Genomic DNA, 13,973 nt, shown 5'->3' with positions numbered 1-13,973 from the left:
TTTGTGTGGTTATTTGCTTAAAGTCTCTCCCACTGGTCTCTAGGAGACCAGGTCCAGACTTGCTTACTGCTGATAACCTGTGTCAAGCACTCTGTCTGATATTCTCTCAAAATACATTTCATGAGGGAACTAATCAATGGGCCAGTGCATAAATAATAATGTGTACTGTAATAAATGTGGGTGGAAAATGCTGAGCGTGTAAGAGAAGAAAGGGCAGGAGAGGTTGGGAAAGCTTCATTAAAGGGCAAACACATTAAGCGAAACCTTGAAATATTGAATTTGCTATGCTGGAAAAGATGGGTCAGAGCACAGGCTTCAAACCAGATTTAAATTCTCAGCCTGCCATATGCTAGCTCTATAACCCTAATAACAGCTTCTGCATCTTTTACTGGTGGTAGAAATAATACCTGTCATAAGAGTGTAATAAGGATTAAATAAGATCACACATATAAAGTGCATAGCACCATGTCTGATATAGCCTAAGTGCTCAACACATGCTAGAATTAGTATGCTTATTATCATTATTAGGAAAAGTCAGCAGAACAACCTGGGTTATTAGGGAGGTGACGGAGGAGAGTCAAAAAGAATAGAGGTGGAATAAAAGATTGGGTGACTGATGGATGGTCAGAGTGAAAGGGGGATGAAACGGACTTTAAGTTCTTTTTTTTTTTTAATTTTATTTTATTTTTAAACTTTACATAATTGTATTAGTTTTGCCAAATATCAAAATGAATCCACCACAGGTATAAGTCCTTTGAGTTTAAAGAACCTTTGGAGCATCAGAGATGTCCAGGAGGCTTGGATCTAATGCTAGGAGTGATCTGATGGAAATCATTAATATTTGGGAAGAGGAGGAGGTCACTAAATTCACAGAAATGAAAACTATATGTTTGGGAGGTAAAAAGTTAGTTTCTCATGGGAAAGAATAGAGGATTGCAAATAATTTAAGTATACTTACTTTACTCCTAGGAGTTTTACTGAGGTACGGGCAATTCTGGGTTTCCTTCTTATTTCCAAGTGTAGACCAAGAAATGATTCTCCTTTTCACATTATTTGGAGTAAGTTGAAGAACATGCATAAATCAACAAGGGAACATTTTGGAAATAATCCTTTTTATGGTTTCCTTGAGGCAAAACTCACAGTCATCCCCACTCTTCTTCCCGCAAATATTAAGCTGAACCTTGATAATTCACGGAATGGTGCTTTGACTCATCATAAGATGAAAAAAGCCAATAAAACATCCTGGGGAAACTCCCTCTGTATTCTTACCTTATGTCTTATGCATTACTTTCCCTCTTGTAACTATAAATCTTCTGGTTAGAAGTCACAGTTCATAAAACTGCACAAATACATTATTTGTTCATGTGAAAGAGAACTTTTCTAAGATCTTTACGAATGTAATCAAGTCAATGGGTCTGTTGCTCCTAACTGATAGACTTTAAAATATGCGTAAGTGAAAGGCTGGAATTCTGGTACTACCCAACTTACTTTCTTCCTGTGTCTGTTATTCAGTCTCCAATGACCTGTCCTATACTCCAGAAAGATGCCTCTTTGGCATCTTTTGGACTGCTTCTCCACGCTTCCTTAGCATCTCAATTTCTGTTTGGGTTCAGCCAAGGGTTGGCATTGGCAGGGAAGGAGAGAGTGGAAAGAGAGCATAGTGCATGCATTATTCTGTCCATGGGATTTCCCAGGCAAGAATACTGGAGTGGGTTGCCTTTTCCTTCTCCAAAGGATCTTTCCAACCCAGGGATCGAATCTGAATGACCTGCAATGCAGACAAGTCTCCTGCATTGTAGGTGGATTCTTTACCAACTGAGCCACTAGGGAAGGCCCATTCCCTTCCTGCTTCAGTGCAAAGCTTTAGCAGAGCTGTGTCCCTCCATGACTGTGGCTTCCCTCTGGAGGGTGCTCCCCTGCCCCCTCCCATGTTTCTAATGCTCACTAGGCTCCAGAAAATTCATCCCTTGTCTCTTTGGCCCTAGGAGAGGCAATGACTTCCTACTACTTGAGCTTCTAGGGACCTGCCAGTCTTTTGTTCAAATCCACCTGCACCTCTTCAGTCATACTTCTGATAAACAATTTTCATATATATATACATAGATTAAAAAGTCAATAAAATGTGCTTAAGCTTCCTTCTAGTAAAGACAGTCTGAGAATTTTTTTTTCCATCTGTAAAAATGTTTACAGCTTTCCCGTGGAAGTGCAGTTAGTGCTGCTCTGCTCCTCAGTTTTCCCTCGACACCATCACTTTAAATTGACAGTGTTTACAAATTGAGAGTCAGCTTGTGCATCATCAGCCTGGCAAGATCAGTTTAGCTCATGACACACTGAATTCTCTTGGCAGTAATGCATCATGAATGTCAGGAGCTGAGAGAAAACAAGTGTAGTTTCTTAAATGATTGTTGCTAGCATAGCTTTGTGAGGGAGATAAAGATGGCATTCTTGATTCTGGTTTGAAGAAGCCATTTGTAGGGAGGGATCAGTTAGGAGGTTGGGAGTAACGTAGACACACTGAGCGAGTGAAGTCGCTCAGTTGTGTCCAACTCTTTGTGACCCCATGGACTGTAACCTGTCAGGCTCCTCCGACCATGGGGTTTTCTAGGCAAGAATACTGGAGTGGGTTGTCTTTTCCCTCTCCAGGGGATCTTCCCGACCCAGGGATCGAACCCAGGTCTCCTGCATGGCAGGCAGATGCTTTACCATCTGAGCCACCAGGAAGCTGGTATAGACACACTACTATATATAAAGTAGATAATCAACAAGGACCTACTGTATAGCATAGGGAACTCTACTTAATATTCTGGAATAACCTAAATGGTAAAAGAATCTGAAGAAGAACGTGTGTGTGCTCAGTCACTTCAGTCATGTCCGAATCTTTGCAACCCAGTAGACAGTAGCCCACAAGGCTCCTCCGTCCATGGGATTCTCCAGATGTGAATACTGGAGTGGGTTGCCGTGCCCTCCTCCAGGGGATCTTCCAGACCCAGGGATCAAACCTGTCTCTCCTGTGTCTCCTACGTTGGCAGGTGGGTCCTTTTCCACTAGCACTAACTGGGAAACCCCTTAAGAAGAACAGATGTATACGTATAACTGAATCACTTTGTTGTACACCTGAAATTAATACAATATTATAAGTCAACTAAATTCTTTAAAACAGGAAAGCCATCGTAAACAGAGTGTGTTATGTATGTGTCCACTGAAAAAATGTGTCATGCTCAATTACAATGCAAGACCTAATAATTTTATTAGAATGCATTTGTACTTCTAGTTTCTAATGAGGTGCTTTGCTGAAATTGTTCTTTGTTTCCTTTCTTGATGCATAAATTAGCCATAATATTTTACAGAGCCTTTCCTTGTGCATGAAACTTCTAACAACAAAAGCCAAATATTGAAATTCATTTGAAATTTTAGCCTACATCTGACCTTAAAAAAGAAAAAAAAAAACTACAATAATTTTAATATTAGAGGCTCATGGCTTCTGTGAATTGACCTGCCATAGGATTGAGAACTGTTTGTTTTTCTCACTTTATCATATCACCCCTTGGATTTTTAGCACAAGAGACAAGTGAAGAATCATTTCTTTTTGATGACCTGCTGAATAGTGGGTAAGCCAAGTCTGGTGTTCATTGTAAAATGTTCTGTAAGATGTTAGGACTGTACATTTCTCACCTACTTTATTCTGTATTCCTGCTGCTGCTACTGCTAAGTCGCTTCACTCATGTCCAACTCTGTGCGACCCCATAGATGGCAGCCCACCAGGCTCCCCCGTCCCTGGGATTCTCCAGGCAAGAATACTGAAGTGGGTTGCCATTTCCTTCTCCAATGCATGAAAGTGAAAAGTGAAAGTGAAGTCGCTCAGTCGTGTCCAACTGGCAGCAACCCCATGGACTGCAGCCTACCAGGCTCCTCTGTCCATGGGATTTGCCAGGCAAGAGTACTGGAGTGGGGTGCCATTGCCTTCTCCGATTCTGTATTCCTACCTTGCCATATTTACCCATTCAGAACTGTAAGGCAGTGGTCCCCAACCTTTTTGGCACCAGGGACTGATTTCGTGGAAGACAATTTTTCCATGGACCAGGGAGAGGTGGGTGTTTCAAGGGCATTACATTTTATGTGCAACTCCACCTCAAGTCATCAGGATTTAGATCCCAGAGGCTGGTAGCCTTTGCTATAAGGGAACCCCATGCATTAGTCTGTGTGTGTCAAAGTGTAAAAGTGTTAGTCGTTCAGTCATGTCTGATTCTTTGTGACCCCATGGATTGTAGCCCACAAGTCTCCTCTGTCCATGGAATTCTCCAGGCAAGAATACTGGAGTGGGTAGCCATTCCCTTCTCCATGGGATCTTCCCCATCCAGGGATCAAACCCAGGTTGCCTACATTGCAGGTAATTCTTTACCATCTGAGCCACCCTGTATAGCTCCACCTCAGGTCATCAGACATTAGATCCCAGAGACGGGGGCCTTTGCTGTAACGGAATCCCATGCATTAGTCTACATGTGCATAAATCCTCTCTACAAAATGCCTACCAAGTGACCATTCAGACACTGAAGGCTTCCATTGTCAGGGAGCCTGCTAGTTGTAGAATCCCTTTTGAAAGATTCATTGTTACCTTCCGTTTTGAAAGATTCATTGTTACCTTCAGGCTGAGATCTCTTTCTCCTGCTTCACCTGTTGGTCACAGAGAAAACTCCCATTTTCTCATGTACACTCTCTACTTAGATGGCCCTCTTGCTGCTTCCGCTGGTATCTCTGTGAGAGGTTAGTCTTTTGTGTTGTCTTCCGAGCAGGGTGTCCTTTTGAAAACTGGATGATGTCATCCTACTGTGGCTAGGGAGTTTGGGTTTATACAAATTGGAGCAGAATCTTCCAGGACTTCATATTCATCTATGAAGAGATGGGTCCTCATAGACTCAGATACTCTACTGGGTCTTGCTTTCTAGGTTTAGAGGAAGAGTCTATAAATGCTTAAAGATGTTTCCAGGCAAGACGGATTAGTATAGAACAGTGATTCTCAAAGAAAGGAGGAAGGACTCTCTTCAAAGGACAGAATCCCTATTCCCAAGTTCCAATATCCTGTCCTAGAAAAGCTTGCCTCTCAGTTAAAAACAGAAGTTAGTATTGAAGTGAATGTGGGTACATGCATGCTAAGTCACTTCAGCTGTGTCCGATTCTTTGCGACCCTAGGACCATAGCCCATCAGGCTCTTCTGTCTGTAGGATTTTTCCAGGCAAGGATACTGGAGTAAGTTGCTATACCCTCCTCCAGGGGATCTTCCCAACCCAGGGATCGAACCCCAGTCTGTTATGTCTGCCTGCATTGGTAGGCAGGTTCTTTACCATTAGCTCCACCTATTGTGCAATAAATTTGTGTGTTGCTTATGTAAAAGGAGCCTGGAAACCAATAAAAGGTAGTGTGATTTATATGAATAAACACCAGCTCCATTTAGGTTATCTTGTCATGTGTTATTCTGTATTTTTGTCCTTATTTGGTCCCCAACCCTTAGGAAAGTTTCCCTTTCATTTTCCAGTTTAGTTTAAGCTATATTGTGAGAAATTTAGGGAAGGGTCACTTGGCCACGTTTGGACCATGTTCAAGGAGCAGTGCCTCCTGGAACTATGTATTATTGGCACTGCATTCAGGGTGAGAATCCCAAGTAGCAGGTAAAATCTGAGGGATTAAAAATCAAAGCAAGAAGTCAAGTCATCTTCCCATGTGGAGACCCTTCCCCCACTGCCACTCTTGCTGTTAGATTTGATCTTAAAAGGAAACAGATTGTGGTTCCTTGAAAGCATTTAAAGCCATGCGTTGGAGACTTCTTTTCTCCTCTCTGTAATACTCAGCACCTCCTCACAATCTCCTCTTTGAGAAAACCACTTTAAGCTGTTATGGAACTTTTTCACTAGTGGTAAAGAACACGCCTGCAAATACAGGAGACTCAAGAGTTGTGGATTCAACCCCTGGCTTGAGGAGATCCCCTGGAGAAGGGTATGGTTACCCGCTCCAGTATTCTTGTCTGGAGAATCCCATGGGCAGAGGAGCCTGGCAGGCTATGGTCCATGGGGTCACAAAGAGTCAGACACTACTGAAGGGACTTTTATAATTATGAGATGTCGCAATTGTTTACATATATATTGATTAGTTTCTTTCGGACGCTCTAGTCTGACATCCGTAAGTTGTATATGGTTCATCTGAGAAGTTTCTGGACCACCACGTTGGGAGTATAGGAACCTTAATGTAAGGCCGATTGATCTCTGTTTCTCGGGCACGTTGGCGAGATTCAGGGCTGACCCAGATAAAGCGGTTCTCCTTTTCGGGTTCCACGCGAGCGCTTGCTGTTTCCCCATGCACTGTTTGCTCAGGCCTCGACGGCGGCTCAGGTTGGGCTCTCTGCCTGCACTGTGGTCCCATGACTTTTCCCAGGGACACCCCACTCGTCTTTCAAGGCCTTATTCTTCCTGACTTCTGCCCTTTGGCCCTTCCTTGAGGCAGTTTTCCCATGGCTCCCACTTGTCCAGGCTTCCACTCCAGTAGTTGTCACATGATTTTATAGCTTTTTAGGTTGATATTTTTCTGCATTCAGTAATTTTTTTGAGGATAATATTCCATTCTTTCTGATACGTCTAAAATTAATGCACTCAGTATCTGTTATTTGAAGGTGCTTAGTAAGTATTTGTTGAATGGAAAATGAATTTTGGAGTGTTTTATTATTATTTGTCTTAATCTGAAGTTCTGTTAATAATAAAGCAAATTCTTCTTGGAAAACCAAGTTAATTTCATATTGGCCATGCCACATTTATACATGGATGTTGTCTAATATTTTGAGTTTGATAAGTAAGGATTTTATGATTTACTTAAAATAATTATGTTTATAGGACTGTATAGTATTTCATGAACAAAAAAACTTTTCTAGGATGTTCTTTGGTTTTTAATTTTGTATTTATTTTGTGGGTTATTTCTTTATTGGCATGACGAACTGTTAAGAGAAAATACAGTTTGCTTACAACAAGTGGGTTGGTTTAATTTGTCCTCAGAGCATCATTGTAGCCCAGGATTCTAGAAAAGCTAAGGAAATTCAAAAGTAAAAAATGTAATATAAGGTTCTTTTATATTTCATGGATTATAGAACAAGTTAATGAAGATTTCTATCTCTGATAACTTTAACTTTTGAAACTTGTAGCCTTGCCTGTTGTAGAAGAGTCACACATTAATCATGATGTTTTGTAAAATGTCATGTGGATGATGTTTAGTAAACATCATTCAGTAATCTAAGACGCAATAATACCATCTCAGCCACTGGCTGTAAATTAGACACGTTGGTTTTTCTTGGAATTCATGTGATGTTAGCCAATGTGCAATACTTGCTCTGTGCAAAATCATTCATTTTACAAAGAACTTACTCAAGTGCCTACCATGTGCCAGAAGTTCTGTGTTACTTAACTCAGGAAATACAGAATGAATGAGAAGTCAGCCTTTGCCCTCTGTGAACTTGTAGCCTGTTAGGGAGATTAGACAGCTACATGTTTAATGTAAATTCTACAAGATACCGAAACTGGTTGGGAGAAATAGGGAAGACATCCTGAAGCAAGTAGCATTTGATCTAGTAAAGGTTTCAATAGATTGTGTTCATTGGATTTTTTCCAGTTATGAGAAGCAGGGCTATGCTCTCAAGCTCCATCATGTAATGTATTTTAGTATAAAGCTGCAGGGAAATAGGAAGGGCAAGAAAGCGGTCCTAGCTGCCACCCGTGCGGGCCTCATGGAGAGTTGGACCCTAGCCCTGGGAGCGTGAGAGCCCCTCAGTTGTGTTACTAGAAGTGAATGTCTGTTGTTCCCATCTCCAGTGATCTGTGCTGTGGTCACTCAGCTTTTCTCTGTCTTTGCCTGTATAGCAAAGGCAGAGTGCTTGTGTATGTATCCCTGTTTCTCTCCTCAAGGAAAAAAAAATCTGTCTTGGCTAATCTCTGTTCACCAAGGAGCATGCTTTGCACAAAGCTTCTGCCTGCAGCCTCATAGATTGCTTGCCATCAAGCAGACCCCTGCTTTTAGCTTAGGGACTCATTCCTGGTGTGATCAGGTGTGGCCACTGCAATGGGGTCAGTCCTTCAGAGCTGTGCTTCTCAAACTTTAACGTGGGGACCTTGTGAAACCACAGGCTGTGGTTTAGTAGGTCTGGGGTGAGACATGAATTTTTGACGGCAACAAGCTCCCAGGTGATGCTGCACTACACTCTGAATAGCATGGATACAGCACGGTAACCTGTATGTGAATATAATTACTCAGAAGGCAGGCACTCCATGTGGGAAGTCTGTGATTATGGGATGGCATTTCATATGGAGGAAGATAGTGTTAATGTCTACAGGTATTTCGTATGAGTCCAACTTTGAGTATGGTTAAGGAAGACCCTGATGCTGGGAGGGATTGGGGGCAGGAGGAGAAGGGGACGACAGAGGATGAGATGGCTGGATGGCATCACCGACTCGATGGACATGAGTCTGGGTGAACTCTGGGAGTTGGTGATGGACAGGGAGGCCTGGCGTGCTGTGATTCATGGGGTCGCAAAGAGTCAGACACGACTGAGCGACTGAACTGAACTGAAGGTTGGAGTGAATAAGTCATCGTCAAACGAAAAAGTCAATCTTTAAACAATTTAGGCGCAGTCTTTGAATAACAAGGTGGTTGGGATTGCCTGTTAGTCCTTGTATTATTTTAATCCAAACTAAGTGAAGTGAAAGTCGCTCAGTCGTGTCAGACTCTTTGTGACCCCATGGACTCTAGTCCATGGAATTCTCCAGGCCAGAATACTGGAATGGGTAGCTTTTCCTTCTCTAGGGGATCTTCCCAACCCAGGGATCAAACCAGGGTCTCCTGCATTGCAGGCAGATTCTTTACCAACTGAGCTATGAGGGAATCCAAAGTAAGGCAATAGTTATTTTCCTGTTTTCAGTGAGAGACAGTAAGCAGGCGGGTCTGAATTTAAGTTATTTATCTTCACTTGAGAACTTGGTGCAAAATTCCTTTCATAGTTTGCTGCCAAGTCTTTGTTGTCTGGCAGCAGGTTCTGCAGTGAAACTTAGTTGTTTATTGTGTGATGTTGGAAGCCAGAATCCTGGGGTGGACACCAAATACCTGATTCCTTATCATTCTGGTACCTTAGGAGAACCATATATTTCTAATTGTCTTCATTCGAGATCTGTAGATAAGATAATTCAGCATCAGTCATAAAGATCCTTGAGCCATTATGGTGTCTGACATCCTTTCAGTTAATCCCAGTTTCAAGGCACATGTTACAGTTATTCTTTGGCTATTCATTTCATAAACATAATCTAAGACTGGCATTAAAAACCAAGGGTTTTTTTTTTTTTTAATTTAACAAAGGTAGAGTTCAGTAATTTAGAATTGTGTATAATGTCTAATAGAATATTCAAGCCCTCTGTCATAGTGGCAGAAGCAAGAGGTAAAGTGAGTCTTTTTTACTTCCCCATTTCATTCATTATATTAAAAATTATATTCATATAGGCCCCATATGATATTTACATGTGTCCTTCATTGTTTTCAGTGATCATTTTACATTGTTTTATTACCTGGAGTTTACCTTCTTTGACTCAGTCTTCTTACTTTAAAAATAAATTAGTTTAACTTTAATGATCAGAAAAGGCAAAAATGGTTATTTTAAATGACTAAAAAAATCATCTTTTTAAAAAGCACAAGGGATTTCCTAATTTATCTGAGTAAAATCTTGAAAGAGATTTTCAAAATTAACCTTATATTTTTAGTGTTATAGAATTCTAATTTACTGATTAGATTAACCACATGACTTTCTTCGACTTTGACATTTTACTTTTCAATCATCAAAGTAAGAATGCTGTTTAGTATGAGGAAGTGTTTTAACACAATGGAAAGAATGCTGGCCTTGGAGTCACAATTTTACTTGCTCTGTGTCTCTGGGCAAGTTATTTAATCTCTGTGAGCATAAGTTTCCTCATCTGTAAATTTATGTTGTTCATACTGACTTTGGAGCATTAGTTTGTTGATAAAAATAAATAATGCATGTAATACAACAGTATAAACATTATCATATAACAGCATTTTAATAAATATACATGAAGATTTTTAAAAATTGATGACAAAATGCTGTTTTCTTTTGCTATCAAGTTAGAAGCAAAAGTATTTTTGTTGCTCATATTTGCACAGGAAGAACATTATCTATTTTGACTGCATGTTGCAGTGCTTAGAGTTATAACAGAAGAGTTGACTGTAACTGCCATTCAGTTACCCTGTAGATTGGAACCACTGTTTTCAAAAAAACAAAGTAGCGACATTGTGTACAGTTTACCAAAAGACTTGCTAACTCATCTTCAAAGTATAGTCAGTAAATTCACTCTTGCCCAGTGAAGTAAGAAGCAGGAGCACAGAGAATAGTCACTTACATTGTTTATAGTGACACATTTTATTAATCACTTTAATCACATAGAAAAGTCAAGTTATGCCCATATGTTTCTAGAGTGAGGACCAGAAATATGGTTTGAGAGTGGGATACTCCATCGTTATTCAAAATGCAGAAAGTCAGATAAAATGTCTTTCTTGTCAAGAGGAAGACAGATATTTTTAAAACATATATGTGCATTCTATACACCTCTGCATAGTGACCATGCAAAGATATCTTCTGATAGTTTCCCAGGTACAGGCCACAAGACCACCATACATTCAGTTTTCTAATAAGATCCTTCGTATTATTTTTATGATTAATCTCCCTTATATGAATAGCAAACCAGGGATATCCATTATCATAGCAAATGTTGGTGTAGTGGTTCATTTGCTGGAGTGTTTTTTATTTGATGAAACATCTTGGGGGTGGGGGGGCGGGGCTTTGATTTTACAAAAGTGAATGAAGCCAAGAGCAATGGAAATGCCTGGGAAGCTGGTTCAAGGGCCAGGCAAGTTCCAGGGTGGTAGCCTGAGTAGGGATTCGGGGCATTTTGACCTTCAGATTTTACCTCTGTGCTTCAATTTGAGGGCTTTTCTTAAGGCCAAATTGATTTCCAAAGCATCCCAAGTGTTTAATTCTACTGGTCTACAGACAGCCAGATCATCCAGGCCAAAGCCGTTCTTTCCTCCTTTAATATAAGAATAGTCATATCTTACTGTAGTTTTGGTTTTATCCAGGGGGAGGTATTTTAAATTTGGACCAATTATAGCCTTTCAGCTAATTTCTCCAAGCATCACCATTCTTATCTTCTTAGACACTTTAAATATATCCACTAGTACTTAACATTACTTTTCCTTACACAGATCCAGTGCCCCACTTGCCAATTCGTCTGGTGTTTTAAGTGCCACTCTCCTTGGCATGAAGGTGTTAACTGCAAGGAGTACAAAAAAGGAGACAAACTGTTGCGTCACTGGGCCAGCGAAATTGAGCACGGGCAGCGGAATGCCCAGAAGTGTCCAAAGTGCAAGGTGAGACCACCGTTAGGAGGAAGGGGGTCACTGAACGATAATATTTACAATGTTGAAGTGATTCTATGTGTAACTTTCCTAATGCAGGCGTGGAGAAAAAGAATACTTGCTGTTTCATTTTAGAAGAGTAATTATATAGCTAAAATGAAGATTTTATATAGAAAAAATATATAGTGTATATTTTTATTCACATTATATTTCATTGTTTTGCTTTGTTTTTAATTTACATTTATTTATTTTAATTGGAGGCTAATTACTTTACAATATTGTATTGGTTTTGCCATACATCAACATGAATCTGCCACGGGTGTACACATGTTCCCCATCCTGAACCCCCGTCCCACCTCCCTCCCCGTTCCATCCAGGCTGGTGCACTGGGTCATCCCAGTGCACCAGCCCCAAGCATCCTATATCGAACCTGGACTGGCGATAGTTCAAAATTTAAGGAGTCTACATGTAACTATGGGTCTTAAACTTCAAAATCCTTATTTTCCATTTAAAAATGGAAATTTATATATAGGAAAAAACTCATATAAAAAGTATATAAAGTATTATTTCTAGTTTACACTAGCAAACTACACTATAATCACTTCTCAATTAGGTAGGCTCTGAATCCTTGTAAGCCTTTGTTTTTGTTTGTTTCTCTCTGACATTGCTTATCATTTTAGGATTATATTAAACTGGCCATTTCCTTTTTTAGTAAATCTGGTGAGGGAGAAGCTAAAAGCTTCAGGTCTTTATGGATCCCATTTTTCAATTTTCTCTTGATAATCATGCAAATAATCAAGAGTCAGCAGGCGTTTGAGCAGAGACCTAGATGTTGAAAGTCAACTGTGCAGATAGCCAGGGAAAGGAATTTCTCCTATAGAGAAATCAGCACATAAATCCAGCCAGAAAACTTTGGATTTGATGCTTACCGGGTAGGGATCTGTTGAAGTTTTTCTCTTTCTAAAGCTCAATGCAGAAAATTATATGTGTATATATGTATATGTATACTCCACCATGTGTGGTTTTCATTTTTTGCCAAATTTATTTTTGAAAATCATGTCTAAACTGGGCCAAATTTTCTTTCAAGAATAATTTTGCCATTTCTTTCAGGAGAACTTAGCACCAAGGTAAAGGAAATTTGAATTATCAGAAAAATTTTAAAAATTAATCATGTGAACCCAACTTGAAGTAATATAAGTATATTCTGAAGCTTATAGATGAAAATATACATGAAATATATAGATGAATATATATATATATATGCACAGATTGACTACACCAGTGTCACTAGTTTATATGTATATTAATAGTCAGTAAAGCATTGCCTAAAATAACATGTTGTGTTCTTAGCAACTGGAAGAAAATTTTGAAATAGTTTGGATGGCCTGGCCCTATTAAAAGTGGTATCTATGGATGTCTGAGTTTAAAAGCTTCCTTTGTTTGTCTGTAGAAGGCAAATCCATCTACAGTTATCCCTTTGGTTTTAAGACTGTTTCAGATTGCTCCATCGATTGCTCTGTACACTTATTTTTCACCCGTTGAAGAACAATGGGAGAATGAGGCCTTTCCCCCTTCCTCCTGCCTTTTCAGTTTATTCAAAGCTACTGCTGCGTTTCAAACTAAATAAAGGCCAGTAGGAGTTCAGGAGCCCTGTTTAAGTCATTCTATTTGACACTTTGTTCATAATACTTTATATTTCTCTGAAAAGCTGTGAAACAGTTGCCAGTTGGCCTGGCTCACAGAATGTGTTCTCAATGAAGAATACTGCAACATTACATGTTAGGGATATTTGAGATAGTACATAAAAACATAACATTTGTTACTGTAATCCCTCCATCTAACATTAAATAGACTCTGATTTATTGAAAGAAAAAGCACCCAACTGTAAGGAATTTACTGAATGCGCTGACGATTCCCCACAGTTTTAACAAATATAAACAGTTAAGAGAAATCATGCATGCTGGTTTTCTTTTGAAATAATAGCTAAAAAGTTGAGGTTTTAAAAGGAATTACCTTCTGATTAGAAGGGAAAGGGGCCGAGGAACCATGGAATGAGTTTACATTCATTCCATGTGGAGCAGAGAACCCACTTTCTGGTGAGATTCAGGTTCCATGAAATCTGTGTCAGGTTACATCATATTTTATGACTTGTTTTGAATACGGATTGTTTTAATGTTTTTTGAAGCATGTGACTTTAAAATTTTGTATTTTCTTAATTTGATTTTGTTGTTGTTGGGCCATAAATTTTATTTTTACCCATGAAACCTCTCTAAGAGTAGAAATCCACAGGGAGAGAGATTACTCAGTGAATTAATGCTTTTTTTTATGGGCCAAGGCTTTATTTTCCTAACTACTCTTTTAAGATTTATAAGTGAAAACGGAAAATGCTAGGAGCTTATGAAAAAAATTTTCATATAGTGCTTCCAGGTGAACAAAACAATTATCATATATTTTCATATGAATATGTTTTTATTAATGATAATCAAGTGTATTTAAAATTTTGTTGGGACCAAAGTATATTTATGTAC

The 13,973-nt window shown here is 39.5% G+C and overlaps 1 protein-coding gene across 2 annotated transcripts in view; it reads left to right on the top strand.

Annotated features, from left to right (window-relative positions):
• RNF217 (ring finger protein 217) overlaps positions 1-13,973 on the top strand; it is a 123,074-nt gene that overhangs the window by 82,601 nt on the left and 26,500 nt on the right. For both annotated transcript variants that reach the window (XM_005890130.3, XM_070376298.1), the window contains exon 3: positions 11,293-11,457. In XM_005890130.3, coding sequence (XP_005890192.2) covers positions 11,293-11,457 — 165 coding nt within the window. The remainder of the gene's footprint in view (positions 1-11,292; positions 11,458-13,973) is intronic.

Source organism: Bos mutus, chromosome 9, assembly GCF_027580195.1.
Source record: "Bos mutus isolate GX-2022 chromosome 9, NWIPB_WYAK_1.1, whole genome shotgun sequence".
Lineage (NCBI taxonomy): Eukaryota > Metazoa > Chordata > Mammalia > Artiodactyla > Bovidae > Bos > Bos mutus.
This window is presented reverse-complemented; position numbering and strand designations above follow the sequence as displayed.